Here is a 13845-nt window from a genome sequence, read left to right as displayed (position 1 = left end):
TTTTTTTTTTTGAGCATTCAGCCATCCTCCATTTTTTTCTTTATTGTATCTTAAAATAGACTAATGTGCATTTTGGACTTGTGGCCTAACAAATGTCCTATTTAAAAACGGAAGCGTTTAACTTAGTATCTCTCCAGAATAACTGTCTGTTACCTTTCTAGTCCTAACTTTTTTTTTTATTACTTTTTGGAAATTATGAAAAAATCCTAGGCATATGTACTTCTATGTCATATTTCAACTGGTGCTTTTTTAATAGCTAAATAACCCTCAAAAGAGAGGTTTCTAATGTGGACAGTACCTGGAGTCTTGTTGTGTTAGTGAGCATCATTTTAAGGGCTGTCTCCTGAACAAGCTGTTGTGTCCAACAGCATGTGGTCTAAGGGGAACTGCAAGACATTAAAATATCTCACAGTTCATAACTGCTTTTAACAGCTGTAAGGAAAATTGAAATGCTCTGATGGCTATTTTCCTTTTTAAAAAAAAGTCACTTTTATTCCTAAAAGAAGCTACGTTTATGATTTAATGAAGAAGAACATTACAGGATGTTAGCCATCATCTACTTCTAAGTTCTCCACATTCTGCTATATATAAACAACTGCAAAATGTTAAAGGTTAAATATTGATGAGGTACAACTGAGCTAAATTACTTCAACTGCAGGTAGAATTTTAATTGAACTTTGCTTTTTGCCCACATTTGATACTACTGTAACAACAAAAATAAAAGAATGACAAACAAGAAATGGTACTTCAAATAAAATATAGTTTTTGATGTATACTTACTTTTGTACAGTTGATTGAGAAAACTAAAAACTTTATCCCAGAACTAAAAAAAGGAAAATAGTCTCTTAGAGGAGATGTTCTTTTGGGGAAAAAAAACAAAAAACAAAAAACAAAAAACAACAACAACCAAACGCAACTTTTTTTATCTCCTGATTTCTTTAATGACTTGTTATTGTTGTCCCAGCTGTAGCCAGTCTGCAGCTGGTATTTTTAACAGAATTACTATGAGAATGCTAAAAATACTTCTCTACAAATATATAAAAAAAGTGATTTAAAAAGAACTCTATTAGACTGCAACACAAGGACACTTTATGTGACAGTGTTTAGTAGAATGAAATATTTAAATACAGTAACAGCTATTTACATGCACACTTCAAAATAGTTATCAAAGCATATAAAATACTTAAACCTATTTTAATAATGCCTTCCTTCAGCCTAGATACCAAAAAAGGGGAGTTAACTTCCCAACTTGTGCTGAGGTGGGGAGTGTGGGAATTGAAGTTAAACCCATGTAGAAACAAGTGCATTGAACACTTTCCTGGTGAAGTGCAAAGTGAGTTTCACTTTTAAATAGAAGAGCATCATAAATCAGCATAAACCACAAGTTTTAATGAGTGTATCTCTATAGAATTGTGCAGTGCTTGCAATTCTCTGTGAACAAGACAAGGATCTGGTCTTACACTCTACTCAGGCAAAACTGCCACTGACATTAATGATAATTTTGCTTGAATAGGACAAAGTGCTTGATAGTGGTTGTGCCAGCATGAGGGGTGTGAGATTAGGATAAATGTGCAAAAAATACAACTTCAAATGGCTGTACCTTTGACTTCTCGAGCCAGTGTTTCCTCCAACTACAAGGATCTTAATTATAACATTTGCTAGTTCAAAGATTAACATTTAGCATTCTGGGAAAGACTTTCTGGACTTTAGTAACCTGATCAGCACGGTCTCCTTTTGGTCTGCCTCTTTCTGGTTCTTTGTATTGCAGGAGAGATGATAGTATCTGGCACATTCCTTGGATGACTCTAAGATAGCAGCCTTCTGTGTTTGGGGCTGAAAGATTGTGAACTCTTGTGTTAGCAGAAATACCACACAGGGGAGGTGAATAGAACATTAGAAAAGCTTTAGATTTAGGTACTGCAGCGCAAGCAGAGTTGAATTTGAGAGCTGGGACTTAAGTGGACATTTGTCCCTGCTTTCTTCCTTAATAAAATCTGAGTGTTAACTGTGGGTAAGGGCATTTGAGAGATCACTAAAAATGAATCACTGAGTGCCCAGAAGAGCTTTATTATGATATACTATGGAGAACTTTAGAATATACCTAGTACTTTTTAAGTGCTTATTGGATGCATGCAGGAGTTACTATTATGGAAGTGAATTGTTTTGTCCTTTAGTACAGAAGCAAAATAATTTTCCAAATTAAAACGTCAAAATAAAACTCATCAAAAATCTGGATCTGTGTGGTCCTTTCTGGCCCTGTGCTCCCATCCAATTTTCTCTTGCCCCATGAAAAGCTATTGAGCAAAAAATCACAAGCTCCAAACAGCGACATTTGTTGTGCTTGTGTGTGTGTTATCCATTTTGAAAAACCCTGACACAAATACTAAATCTGGGGGAAAAAATCTCAGTGCAGAAATTCTGACTGGCCAAATTGATTTAAAAAAAATATTACTAAATTTTAAAAATCCCCAGACTGATATCAGGTTCCAGTACTGACTTTTTGTAAGTAGAGCCATGAGAGGTGGCCTATTTGAGTTTGTTTGCCCCAGCAGAAGGAATTATCCTGCTTGTTAAATTCTGTATGGATGTTGCCACTGCCCAGTTAACCAGTGTGAAAATACCATGAAAAATAAATTATTAAACTATACTGTTATTACTAACTTGCCAGCTCCAGAGAAACAAATGCAGCCACATTTACATATGTGTCCATCTGTCTGTTTTTACACTTTATGTCTTCAACCAGTGGGTGAAATTGTTTTAATCCAAGCTGCAGTCTTATTTTTTTTAATTTTCCCCCCCTGCTGATATTTTTCTCTGTGCGTATGTTATTTGTAGATGGACATGCATATTCTTGACAGTAGCTAGTTCTTAATTGCCCTTTTAAGTAACCTAATCTATCTGGCCACGGTAGTTTTAACCGAAGTAAGCAGCAGAGTTCTCCATGGATAATTTTCATTAGTTAGCAGATTGTTACCATCTCAATGTTGCTGAAATCCCTAATCTCAGGTCAGCGTGAAGCTGCAGTGGTTACAATCCTGTTGCCTGATGCAGTGTGAATGGAAGTGCTTTCTGTCAGAAACATGTGGTCTCTTCAGTGGAGAGCCTGCGTAAATCCTGTGTAAATAGAGGGAGGCTAACAAAGGATGAGCCCCTGCAGCTCAGAGCATTTGGAGCCATTTGGAGGCTGAATTTGCTAAATGCTGCTTATACCGCCTGAAAAGTTGAAGAGAAAGGAGCATAAAATCCCTTCTTTTTTCTCTTTCTGCTCCTACCCTGGGGGGAGGGTGTTAAGGGCCAGGGAAGCCTGAGGTAAGCCTATGAAGACTGTTTTTTCAGTGCTCTTTTGAGTGTGAAAAAGGTGGCATGGGTCACTGTCCCCTCTTTAATGTCGGAAAACCCACACAGTTAGTAAATGTTGCATGTAAACTAAAGCATTTCGTCCCTTCTCCTGCACTCCACGGCAGCAGGCCATGAACTAGTCACTTGAAAATCGCAGAAAAATTTCACTTCAACATGTCTGGACAGTTTAGCACAGCAGGAACGTAAGAGAGATCAGTAATTAGCAGGTTGCTTTACTGTTGTTCTCCTTGTCTGCCTTGGAATACTTTTTTCACCTGATGTGAAAAAATGTTTGATTGCAATGAACGAATCATGAACCTCCTGGCTGCATAAAAGACCTTAACATTTAAACTGTTGCTTATTATTTTTGTCTTAAAAAAGCTAGAAAAATACATTTTTGGCTTTTTGTAGAATCTCTAAGTTTTCTCAATTCACTTCAGGAATAAACATGAGCTCTAAACACAGACAATTAAGAACAAAAAAAAGCCAGTCTTTTTCTTAATTTTGGGCTGAAAAATATAGAAGGGGAAATGTGAAAGAAACCTGCAAACAGGTTTGAAAGCCTTAGGTCACTGATTTTATAGCATGCATGGCTATAATAACAGAGCTGAAACGTCATTCCATAGTTGTAAATGCCTTTTTGCAAATAAGATATTTTAATGATTGTATAGAGGTGTCTATCCAGAAAAAGAAAAGGAACAGGTTTTATTCTGCCTCTTGTTGTAAATACATTTTATATACAAGATACCATGCAACTCTTTAGCACATGTTGCGAGATGGCAATAGGGACTTGCTCCTGACTGACAAACTATGCAAAGATGTAACTAGATCATGTAGAATGGCTTTGTAGGTGATGTCTGATAGTGGCTTAAGTTTTCCTCCTATTTGAATTTTCAGTAGTTATTCATGCCTTATGTGAAATTTGTACATGTCATCTTTGCAGTGGAATTACTGGGTTTTATTCTGGACAGCAAAGGATCATAAATATCTTCCAAAAGAATAGCAAGAGAGAAGGCTAGCTCTTTGTCTCCTCACTGCTTCTAGAAGGGCAAAAGAATAACAATTTCCATAGTAAGAGAGATGGTAGTGCTGTATGTCTGAAGTCTTCCTGTTCCCTCTAGTGCACTAGTGTCCAGCTTTTCTCTCCAAGATGCTCACTGAAACACTGGACATAGCACCATGAGATATGTGCCTGGTGTCTCAGAGACACAAAAAAGGGAGGGAACTCAGTGATCTGATTACAGTAGCTCACTGGAGGATACTTCACTCCAGCAAGTGGTGGCTGAGCATGTCTGTCAGGCTTGAACAGCTTCTGATGTCTCCTTTCCTCCAGCCGTAAAGTAATTAGGCAAAACCAGCACACATACTGGCAGAGCACTGGTGATGATGGCACATCTCTAAGCTGGGATGCCCACTTGAATTGTTTGTGATTTTCAAAGCCCCAGGTTTTCCACCCATAACTCATCTTAACTCAGTTTCCCTAGGCAGTAGGCTGCAGGAGACAAGTACAGCTTCTGTGGTGTGAGGAGACTTAAGTCAGCTTCCTTGAACAGGGATCATTAAGAGGAAGAGAAAAAAAAAAACAAAAAACCCCAAAAAACCCCACAATAAACAGCCAGGACTTAAGTCAAAGGGCTGTGATCTACTTCTCCTGAAGGGTCTTTGATTCTGGAGCTGGCCTTCTCTCTCTATTAGTTCTCCCTGTAGCACAGACTATCTTATCTTCAAAAACATCTTCAAACACTTCTCTTTCCAGCTTTTTGACAGTGGTAATTTACCAGATTTTTAAGATTTTTCTTTGGTGGTAATATGCATTATATTACTAAGTTGAACATCCTTATTAATAATGGTTTAAAATATTATGTGTCCAGAAGGACACATTATAAGTACAAACAAATAATTGCAAACTGAATATAGACTACATGCAGTCTCGTCTTTGTTTTGCATTTATATCTACATGTTCCACTCCATCAAGTATTAGACTGCAAGATTGTAGAGGAGCTTACTTAAGACCAGCATAGTACACAGCAGCTTTCCTTTTCAGAATCCTTTAGCTTGCTTTTCATATTGCTTCCACTATTTTTAGAAAAATGATGAAGTGTCTTGTCTTCCCCCTGCTTTTGGTATCCCTGCTGTTCTCTCTTTTCCTTTAGTGTGACAAACCACAAAGCTGTAAGGGACCTCTGATGGTGAAGAAACTCAAACACTAGTGCTGAAATGTATTTATCCAGAAATCACTTTTTCAACTGCTCTACTTGTTATAATGGTAACAGGAACTATTTCTATAGTTTGAAACTGGACTGTTACCAGGCTGCTGTGCTTTGGCCTGACTAGGTTGTCCTTTTCAGTTATCATTTTGCATAAATTGGAAATTTTTTATTCATCCTGTTCACAAGTCGAGAAAACACAAGATGAGCAGCTTCTAAACAGCATTTGCTTCATCTGTTTCTGGGTCTTTACTCTGTGAGAAACACAAGCAAAGACTTGAGAAGGGTTGAGATAATACTGATAGTGTGGAGGACTGACAGAGAAGAATTCATTGATACAGTAAGGTTGGACAGGCTTTCTCTAGAACTGGACTCTGTTTCTTGAAGAGTCCTTAGTGCATGGACATTGGGGTCAGCAAGCTTGTCTGTCCAAGGAAATGAGTTTGCAGCAAGTTAAATTGGAATTATGGTGCAATGGAAACCCTGCTGTAACTATTTATTTCATATGTTTTTAAGAAGTGCTAATCTCCTTTGTTTTTAATGCAAAATAATTTATCTTGTGGAAGGAAACTCAGCACATGCTAAGAGTGCCAGAACATAGAGCTAGTGTGGAAGCCCAGCTTCACACTGTCTAAAGAAGACTTGCATCTTCAGCCTCCTCCACAAACCCTTCCCCTAGAAGAGTTGATCTTGAAGGAATCCCATGTGAGGCACTTCACAAAGTTTCTTGTAAACTCTCTCAATCTTTTATAAAGGTTATCAAGACTATTTCATAGCATTACTGTAATCTTAAGCAAGCTAGGTAAAATGCCTAATTCTCCACTGGCTCGAATCCTGTGTAGTTCACTGACACCTTCACAAAGAGAGTGCCACTTTTAAGAATTCTCCACTTTCCTAGAACAGTGATAGGGTTTTTGCAATCACTGCTACTCTTTGCAAGAGAATAAATGAGTGAACAGTGTGGAAAAAAGAGAAAGCCACCCTTAATTTTTTTTTTTTTTTTTTTTTTTTTTTTTTTTTTTTTTTTTTTAGTGCTGGTGAAAGAGAGAGACAGTGGGCCAAAATTAAGGCTTAATTTCTCCTCTAGAAAATTGGGATAACTATGCTTGTATAATTGCAATTTCCATACAATTTAGGATTTGATTCTACTCTTCTAATCCAGGATATGAAAAGATCACATAAGCAGAATCACTTGTAATGATGATTTAAATTATTTAAATTTTGATTCCTTCATACAGCAGTTAAAAATATAGTTAATCCAGTCTGCCATAAAGTAACTTTCCTGTATGTTAATCTTATTTCAGTTCTGATAATTTATTTTTCTTCATTTAAAGTAACTAATATTTATTTGGATATATTTATAGGATCAGGCCCTCCATATGCAAGAAGTAAGTCACTCCATCTTGGAAAAGACAGTTTATGGGCTATTTCTATGATTTCTTTCTATTATAAATTGTATCCACTAATGTAAGCAGTTGTAGTCCTAGTAAAAATATGACAGGTTAACAGGATTGGGCTGATCATTCACCAGGAGCAACAAATCTTGCCGTATCGTTTTTTTCTCATATAATTTGGAGGTACAATGTTTGAATTTCCTTTCATGGGGTTATGGAACAAATTAGGGAGTCACCAAGTCTTACAATTTCAACTGCTAAACTTTCTTTTCTTGGGCAGGAGCTTTTTAAAACTAGGATAATAATAACCTCTTCAAAAGGTCTAACCACTGATTTATCAAGTAGGAGACTCCTGCTGAGGATGCTCACATACAGGAGAGTATGTATATGCAGAGAGACAGGAATTTGTCCATACAGAGTGAACTGGTGCTTCTATGGTTTGGAAGGATGGTGCAGAGCAGAAGTTTTACAGCTCCACGCATCCTGTGCATACACACATTGCTTTTACATAAAGAGACAAAGATATCTTTATCTGCACGTCAGATAGACAAACAAACTGACTGACTTCAAACTTGCACTTTCAGTAGGGATTTTTTTCCCCCCATCTCCGGGTACTGCTTTTCAAAATTGCCTGAGGCTACAGTACAGCACCTCAGATCCCCAAGGCCCATTGCCTGGCTCCTAATAGCCACTCTCCATCTGTGTCACATGAACAGCTGATGAGATAGCTCCAGTGTCTGTATTTTGGAGAGCATATCTACCCAGGTTAAAATGCTGGGGTTGCCAAGGAGCAGTCAGAAGCCATTAGTGTTTGTGAGAATTTGCCTTGCAGCAGTTCCTTGGCATAGTGGAAAGTGTGTGTGTGTGTGTGTGTGTGTGCGTGCGCGTGTGCGCACGCGTGTCTGTGAGAGACGGAGGAGTAGGGTGGATTATATGGAAGGGAAGAGAGCAGCCAAAAGGAGTGCTTTCTAAATAACCAATATATTACAAAAATGAACAGTTAGTTACACTGTTTAGAGCTTCCATAATATCTTTGATTAGTTTACTGTGATTCGACTCTCCTTTCTCTATTGTTAACAGAAACAAAACAAGACACAAAATTTAAAAAAAAAAAAAAAAAAAAAAAAAAAAAAAAAAAAAAAAAAAAAAAAAAAAAAAAAAAAAAAAAAAAAAAAAAAAAAAGAAAAAGAAAAAGGAAACGGAGCATGAGAAAGAGAGCAGCGACTTCAGGGTCTTGCTCTGGTGTTTGGGCAGATGGAAAAGAGCTGCTCTGCCTTGGGGCAGGGTGGTTGTAATGAAGTGGCCTGTCAGTCTGTAAATAGTGAGGGTCATCTCTTCCATGTGATGGAGGGTATCACATTGCAGTGAAAATGGAAATGTCAATAAAATTAATCTGCCAGCTCTTTGCTGTGGCTTTTTTTGTCTCTCTGGTCCAAAAGGGTTGGTTTTTCAGAGGGGAGGCAGTACAAGAAGGGTGATCTGGCATGGGAAGAGGGAGCTGAAATGCAAGTTTTGAAGCAAATGAACTGTATGTAGCAGCAATGTATTTCGTTTAGTAGCACTACACTTCTAGACGAGGCTGTAGGAATTAGCTTGTGAATCTATAGCATTCCTCAGGAAGCTATGGACCGTCTAGCTCAGGCTACATTGAGCACAGAGTTTATTGTTTTAGGCTTTCTTGGACAAGGTTTTTACTTAGCATGGGATTTATGGCATTTACTGCTAATGAATGTCTATTCTTAAATTACAAAAACCACCGTCTCAGCACAATTCCCAGATGTCCTTCCAGGACCTCAGCTTCTTAAACACCAGCAGGGAGCATAAACTCTCCACTTCTCTGTTTTCCTCTTTCGTGTGGCTCCGGGCTAATGATGTGTAAGGAAAACACAGCAATCTATAAAGTCTCAGTGCTGTCCCAGTATTCTTCATTTATTTTGCATTTGATTATGCCACAAGTCGGATCTTGTTTCTTTCCTTTTTTTAAAGTTATTAGTTCAAATATTAATGTAGGAATATGGCATATATTGCTGCACTTGATTGATGCCTTCCCAAAAACAGGAAGACGTGCTCGTATGAATTTTAAGAAAGTAGGGGTCCTGCAATGCCTTGCCAGAAGAGTTTTTCAGATACATAATTTAGATGCCCTCCAGGCAGGCTTTCAAGGCATTTTTGCTGGAGGGCAAGAAAAAATAACTATGACTGTTAAAAGTAAATGATTTTTGCTAATGCACAATTAATGCCAGGAAAAAGCACAGAAGAGAAAGATGTTGATGGAAAGTTCTGATTAAGTGAGAGCTCTACCTTGATGTGCATCTTTTTTTTTTAATGATAATAATCACTGATGCAGAGACGTAGAAGTTTTCATGTCATGCAAATGCTATATGCAGGGTCATGCTAGGTGTACGTGTTTGTGAGTGCGTATGTATGTGTGTTGGGAGGTGATGGTTACGGGGAGTGGCTCATCTGACAGTGTGTTATGTGCACTGAACGGTGACATGGTTACTGCCACCTCTGCAGAGAGCCTTGAATATATAGACTACAGAACATTTAACTTGATTACTTATACGTATATGTTCAGAATGGTTGTAGGGATGCATTTGCAGTAAATGGGTTTTCCTGTGGCAGGTTTTCCCACATTGAATCCCGTAATTGACAAAGAGCTATTGCACTATGTCAAGCACACAATTATAATTGAATTAATGATATATGCATGTGTGAAACACAAAATTAGTATTTGGAGAGACACAGGTTTTAATTTTTACATATTTATATCAGTGTTCTCATATAATGTTCTTATGCATGTGCCTGATCTAGCAAAAAAATCCCAAAACAAACTGTGGTAGTGATTTGGTAATTAATGATACTTTTTGGCTTCTATATTTTGTTCATTAAACAGTCTCCTCCTTCCTATTTTTCTCTTTGTTGTAGGAGATGGTTTAGACAACAGTGTAGCCTCACCTGGTACAGGAGATGATGATGACCCAGACAAGGACAAAAAGCGTCAGAAGAAAAGAGGCATTTTCCCCAAAGTAGCAACAAATATCATGAGAGCGTGGCTTTTCCAGCATCTCACAGTAAGTGGTGCCCAAAACCAAAACAGATATCTATTCATGTGCCTAATGAGGTTTATTAATCATTACTAGAAATCAATTGTCCCCATAATTTTTGGACCATTGCTAGGGCACAATTTTTGTTGTTTTTTTTTTTTTCTTCCAGATTTTTTTCTTGGGTCTTGGAATCATGACAAATCTCAAAGAAATCTATATATATGTGTGTATATATACACATATGCATGCCTATAGAGAGAAAAAGAGAGACAGTATAACGCCTTAGCGTGGAACATCAGCTATATATGAAGTAACCAATTTTGGCTTTAAACTATTAAAAATTTTCCAACAGATAACTAAAGGGGGGTTCTTGCTTTAGGGCATGTAAAGCTCTGCCCTCTAGATTGTTTATTGCTGGCCTCTGTTTACAGAAACTTCATATGTTTGTGGTGAAAGAGGTAGCCCTGGTCTGTGCGTGTTGACATACACTGTGGATGTTAGGGAGTCAAAGGAACAGCTTGCGAACTTGTCATTGTTTCTTTTTTGTGAGAAATATAGAAGGCTTCCAGATTCCCTAGTTTTTCAGTTGTGTAACAGAGAGAATAAGCACTTTTTTAGCTTCTCTTCAAGTCTTTTAATATTAAAAACTAGCCATATTCACATTTGAGGGAGAGAGATTAAATATGTGACATAACAATGCTTTCCATGGTCTGTCTTTATCCTCTTCTTGCTATTGGTTTTATGTGTTGGTGCTCTATTGACATTATAGAGTCACTTAGGCATCAAAACATGGTTCCACAGAAAATCTAGTATCAGTGTTTCTAGTTTATTTCATGTGGGAAATAATGGAAACTGGTTAAATTATCAATTGATTTTCTTCTTCCTCTCACTTTACAATTGTTTCTCTCTTGATAAGGCTTAAAAAGCTAACTGTAATTAACTACCTCTTCTTCTACCAAAGTTTTATAAATTTCACGGTAGCTGATGTTGGTTACTGAGTAATGATTTCAGGACCCGATCTATTTATGATAGGGACTATTGAACTGCTCTACTAGCAGCACAGCTAAAGGGGGGAGTGACAGATTCACATTTCTAAACCATCATTTTGATGTAAGGACATTAGTAGCAAACTAAGGTGCATTGATCTGGCCTTTGGGGTCAGGATTAGCTGGAATAGCCAGTGTCTCCGCTGGAGTAGTGGTTATTCCTGCCTCCCAGCTATGGCCATTTCAAAGGTCAGGTGCCCTGTACCCACTTGGCTCAGAGGAATTAGACAGAACATGAGTCTCTGGGCTGATTACTTAACCAAAGACAAAATAATGAGTCCTAAGCAAATACTGACTAATTGAAAGGGCTGTAAATCCATTACATATTGGTCAGGGATAATCAGGAGTATTTAATCACTTTTATCTATTCAGGAGCACTGAAGCTGCAACAGCAAAGCCCTGAACCTTGCCATGTGCTTATTATTCTCATCATTATCAAAATTACTTCACAGCTGTTCTTTGCTACATCACCTCAGCTGGAGATTTACTAACCTGTAAAATGTTTTTAATTTGGAAGTCGAGTGAGTGTGAGTGGAAGGTTTTTTATTTAGCTGTAGGGTATCTTTACAGGAGTAGTACAGGCAGACAGTGAAAACCAGGGTCACAAATAAATAAGTTTGGTTTATATAGACATCTCTGTGCCGACTCCATTTCCTCTTATAAAATTTGTGGTAGCTTGTATTTTTTTTTTCCCTGCCTTTCTTTCTTATGTGCTCCTTGAAAGCATTTGACACTTGCTTATTAAACAGTCAACTGCTTCTTGCTTGTCTTGAGGAAAGTCCTCCTGGCTTTTTGAAATCCCTTTTCCTTGTTTCCATTCTCTCTCCTGACCCTCTCCCTCCTGCATGAATTAAGGAAATTTGCCACCACTGGTGAGGATGGCCTCACAGAAATCAGATTAAATGAACATGAAAAAGCCTCAAACCTTTTACCATCCAGGCTTTAATGAGTTTGCAGGTGTTGAAAGATTTACTGTGCTGTAATTCTCAGACCTGCAAACTGATAATGGAGACCCCTGACCAGTGCAATGTAAATTCAGAAAGATTCTTGCCATAAACACGTGCAGGGAAGGAAGAGAGCTCCTTTCTTTTAAAGATCTCACACTTTTTCTCAAATTAGCTTGTCCATTCAAAATGCAATGCTGGCTGAGCCAGAATGGGGAAATCTGTGATGTACAATTTTATTGTTTCAAGTAAATATCTTTACAATGGTGGTCCACGATTCAATGTACATTCCTTCATTACTAGTCTAACCTTATTTCAAATTGGTTTGTTCCTCCTTTGTGCTGTATGACCTGTTCATGTATTACAATAATCCCCTGATGTACCCTTTTTTCTTCCTCTCCCTTTTTTTTTTTTTTTAAAGAAACTAATTGAATTATCTCATTATTTTAATTTGTTAAGCAAATGTATTTTGTGTCTCAGGATGTGTTCTTAAAGAAGGAGCTGCTTAGGCTTTGCCCCCTGAATGGGCCATTGGTACATTTTGACATTCATGCATTCATTAAGGAGGGGAACATAAAAGAGCTCTGGATGTATTTTTTTTACAAACACCCAACCAGCATGGAGCAACTTTTCCATAAGCCACAGGGGTCTCTCTACATATGTTCTCAACTGCAAGCCATTGTCACCTATTCTGAATACCTCAAAAGGACAAATAAAAAACTAAAGGCCAACTGTAGCAATTGTTAGCTGTTAGTCTCAATATGACAAAAATCATTAACCTCTGGTTTCCCTGGAAGGAGAGGCAGTGGCAGGCAGTCCATCTCTTATGTCATGGTTTAAACATGAAAGTCCTTTAGACTGTCAAATTCCAAAAGAGTAACTCAGTTCTGACTAATTGTATTTACTTATTATTTTAAATAAAATGCTATTTTTTTCCTTTATTCAATTGGTTTGCAAACTCCTAAGGCAGTCAGTTTTAAAAATTGAATGGCCTAAGTGGCTTTTTTGAAGAGACAGGCACTTGAACTCTGATGTAGAATGAATGTGTCTGACAGGCTGTGTCTTTCAAAACAATTTCTAGCCCCTATCACAGCTTCCATTTTGCAGTAACTTTAATTATATTTGAAATAGGATACGCATGCACATTTTTATTGTTGGAAATCAAATGCAAGGAGCAGGAGCTTCTGTCATGTTCTTGTTCACTTACTGAGCTCTGTCTTACATTTGGAATTACAACAGTACCAGAAGATGAAAGATCTAAGGATGAATGGGTTGGAAATGTGTATGCTATTTCTGGATAATATCCAGTGTTTAAGAAAGTAGAGGAAGTCCTAGTCTGGTAGTATAAGCTTTTCAATAGTACATAAAGATTACGACATCAGAAAGGTAAACCTGACATTTAAGGCTGTTTTTACTTGAGTTCAAAGGTGGTTAAAGAAAAGAAACAACAAGAAATCTGACCCAAGCCAAGAGTTTATTCATAGCTTTGGAAGACTCCTTTTCCTCTACGCCAAGGATTCCTTAGTACACTCAATTAGCCTCTCAGACATCTCTGCTTTCCTCCCTCAAGTGCTCCCCTATTTGCCCTGAAAAGAGCATATTTGATCACAAAGTGAAAACAGGAAGTGCTCAAATGTATAGACACCTCCAGCTTACGCCAGTGTTGAGATTAGGATTTCTTACCAGAAACTATACAAAGCCAGTCCCCCTCCTCCCATGCCCTTTTGAAGGATGGAGGACCTTTAAAATTTATGTACATAATCAGAAGAGAGGAAAGTTATAAAGGAAGTAATTATACCTTTCTATGGACTTGTACCTCTGATAGTTCATCCATTTCTACATCATAGTGTGCTAAGGACTACATTTTT

At 37.6% G+C, this 13845-nt stretch overlaps 1 protein-coding gene across 6 annotated transcripts in view; it reads left to right on the top strand.

The window, feature by feature from the left end:
* Window positions 1-13845, top strand: part of MEIS2 (Meis homeobox 2) — a 171150-nt gene that overhangs the window by 42599 nt on the left and 114706 nt on the right. For all 6 annotated transcript variants that reach the window (XM_027879291.1, XM_027879288.1, XM_027879286.1 and 3 more), the window contains one exon: window positions 9869-10014. In XM_027879291.1, coding sequence (XP_027735092.1) covers window positions 9869-10014 — 146 coding nt within the window. The remainder of the gene's footprint in view (window positions 1-9868; window positions 10015-13845) is intronic.

The sequence above is a fragment of the Empidonax traillii genome, unplaced genomic scaffold (genome assembly GCF_003031625.1).
Source record: "Empidonax traillii isolate 1590-97213 ecotype Southwest subspecies unplaced genomic scaffold, ASM303162v1 scaffold53:size2875158, whole genome shotgun sequence".
NCBI classification, from domain to species: domain Eukaryota; kingdom Metazoa; phylum Chordata; class Aves; order Passeriformes; family Tyrannidae; genus Empidonax; species Empidonax traillii.
The sequence above is the reverse complement of the archived record's forward strand: the minus strand, read 5'-3'. Positions and strand labels throughout refer to the sequence as shown.